A 2,114-nucleotide genomic window follows, 5' to 3' on the forward strand; every position below is an offset into this window, starting at 1 on the left:
GGGCCGCGCCGTTGCGCCCCGCCGCGGCGGCCGCTGGGCGGCGGCGCGCGCTGCCGCGGGGGCGGGTCCCGACCGACCCGACCCCACCAATCCACGATTCCGCGTCCCCCGCCCGCGCGCACACCGCCTGCGGCACGCGAACGCGCCGGGCAGCCGTGCGTTGCCGGCGCCCGGGTGGCTTCCTTATTGCCCCCGCCTTCCTGCATCCCCTTTGGCCCTGGCCACGCTGAGCTGTCGCAGCAGTCCAGCTGAGTAACCGCGCTCTTGCCCTTCGCCGCGACTCGGGTGCAAGGGGCCTGCAGTGCTGGGGGTCTTGTCAGTTGGCTGTGGGGGGGGGGGTCAATTTGGATACGTCTGTCCGCATCGCGTGCACCAGCTGCAATGCGGCGCGTCCGCGCGAGGGGGATGGGGGAAGTTGAGCGGGCGATGCTTCACGCCAGTGGGGCCAGTGGGGTCGGTTCGCATTTGGGCACCTCCCCGCAACCCGCGCGGCGGCGTCTAGTGCCGCAGACGGCGGCCCCTGGTGGCCCTAAGAACACATCTGCCAGGGTGCGGCCGCTCGCAGGGCCTCGTGGGGACAGACGCGACGGCGCCGCCGCCGCCCCCAAGCGGTGACGAGGCGAGGGTGCCAGTGGCACTTTGGGAGCTTCTGGCTGCATCAGAGCCTGGCCTTGCGCCTCAGAACGGTATGCATGCAACTCAGGCAATCGTTCCCATACGTGGGGCGATTTGTGCGCAGGGAGTTGGGTCGTAATGGGCGCGTGCCGAAGATTACGTCTCAAGACACGGCTTTGGGCGTACCCTGGCCCTGCGGTATCATTTCTGTGCAGTCTTACATCCACATCCACACTCACACTCCACAATCCCTCCAGCTCGCCGGTCCTCTCGACAATGATCCGCGCCGTGGTGCCTGTGGCGACGCGTTCCTTCGGCCTGCGGGGCTTCGCGGCAGCAGCCACTCAGGTAGGGCTACTGAGGGCCCAATGAGGCCGCCCGATCAGCTCTGCGCGACAAACGTGTCGGGCCGCTGCTCGACACGCAACGTGCTCGAAACCGGCAAATCTTGCGCTCTCCGCCAACCTCTCGCCCAATCACACGCATATGCCTACCTACCGCACTCCCTCCAGGCCACCGCGGCGCCCGCGATGCGCGCCGTCCCCGACGCGGCCGGGCCGCCCGCGGCGCCCGCCGCGCCCAAGCCCAAGCCGGTCAAGCCCGCGGCGCCCAAGGCCGTCGAGCCCCCCTGCCAGAATTACGCCAACCAGGACGAGGGCGGCGTGCAGCGCTCGGGCGTGCTGCAGCGGCTGTTCCACTGAGCGCGCCGCGCGCGAGATCTCCATGCCGGCCGCAGCTCGCCATGCGCCATGCGGGCCGTCCGCATGGGCAGCCCTTGATAATGTTAGCAACCCAACCACAACCAGGAGATACCCTCCTTGCCGCCTAGGCCCTGGAAGCCATACAACACGAGCCCAGACGGGACGCGCCACAGCCGCCGCCCAACCGGCCGCTCCTCCGCCCGACGCACGCGCGCCGCGCCAGCGTTGCAGAAACGGCCATGCGGTCGGCGACCTGCGCGCACACGCGGCGGTGGCGGCGCGGCATTGCCGACGCCGGGCGGCCCCTGTACCAAAACCCTAACCAAGGCCACGCCTCGCCGCTCGGTCCGTTCTCTTTACTCCCCGCTGCCCCTTGTCCTGTGTTTGTGCGCGCCGCACGCAGTCGCGGCCGCGGCCGTCCCCAACCCCTTTTGGACCCTTTCGCCCCCCGCCGGCCCGAGCCTGCGCCCCGCCGTTGCCGAGTCTTGTACGGTTTGTCCGTCCCCTTGATCGATGCACACGCCAGCCCCTCACCTTGTCAGCGCACCCCACGCCGCGACCCGCGCGCTGCCGCCGCCGCCGCCACCGCGACCGCGGTCGTCACAACCCCGCCGCCGCGGCGCGGGCGCGCGTGTGTGGCTCGGCCGCCGCGTGCTTGAGCACATATACAACAGACAGCACGCACACCACCGAGTTTACAGCACACAGCACGCGCGCACGCGCAGGGCCGGGGCGGCCGGCGGCCCGTATCCGCCGCGCCGCTCCCGCACCGCGTGCCGCGCGCGCAAAAGCGTATAA

General features: G+C 70.7%; 1 protein-coding gene across 1 annotated transcript; it reads left to right on the top strand.

Moving 5' to 3' along the window:
- Window positions 1–891: 891 nt before the first annotated feature.
- MNEG_16623 (hypothetical protein) lies at window positions 892–1,316 on the top strand (the record flags this gene model as incomplete). The annotated part of the gene is made up of 2 exons (XM_014034907.1): window positions 892–963; window positions 1,128–1,316. 2 exons carry the CDS (start codon window positions 892–894, stop codon window positions 1,314–1,316), a joined length of 261 nt encoding a protein of 86 aa, XP_013890361.1.
- Window positions 1,317–2,114: the final 798 nt, after the last annotated feature.

The sequence above is a fragment of the Monoraphidium neglectum genome (genome assembly GCF_000611645.1).
Source record: "Monoraphidium neglectum strain SAG 48.87 unplaced genomic scaffold scaffold06598, whole genome shotgun sequence".
Taxonomy (NCBI): domain Eukaryota; kingdom Viridiplantae; phylum Chlorophyta; class Chlorophyceae; order Sphaeropleales; family Selenastraceae; genus Monoraphidium; species Monoraphidium neglectum.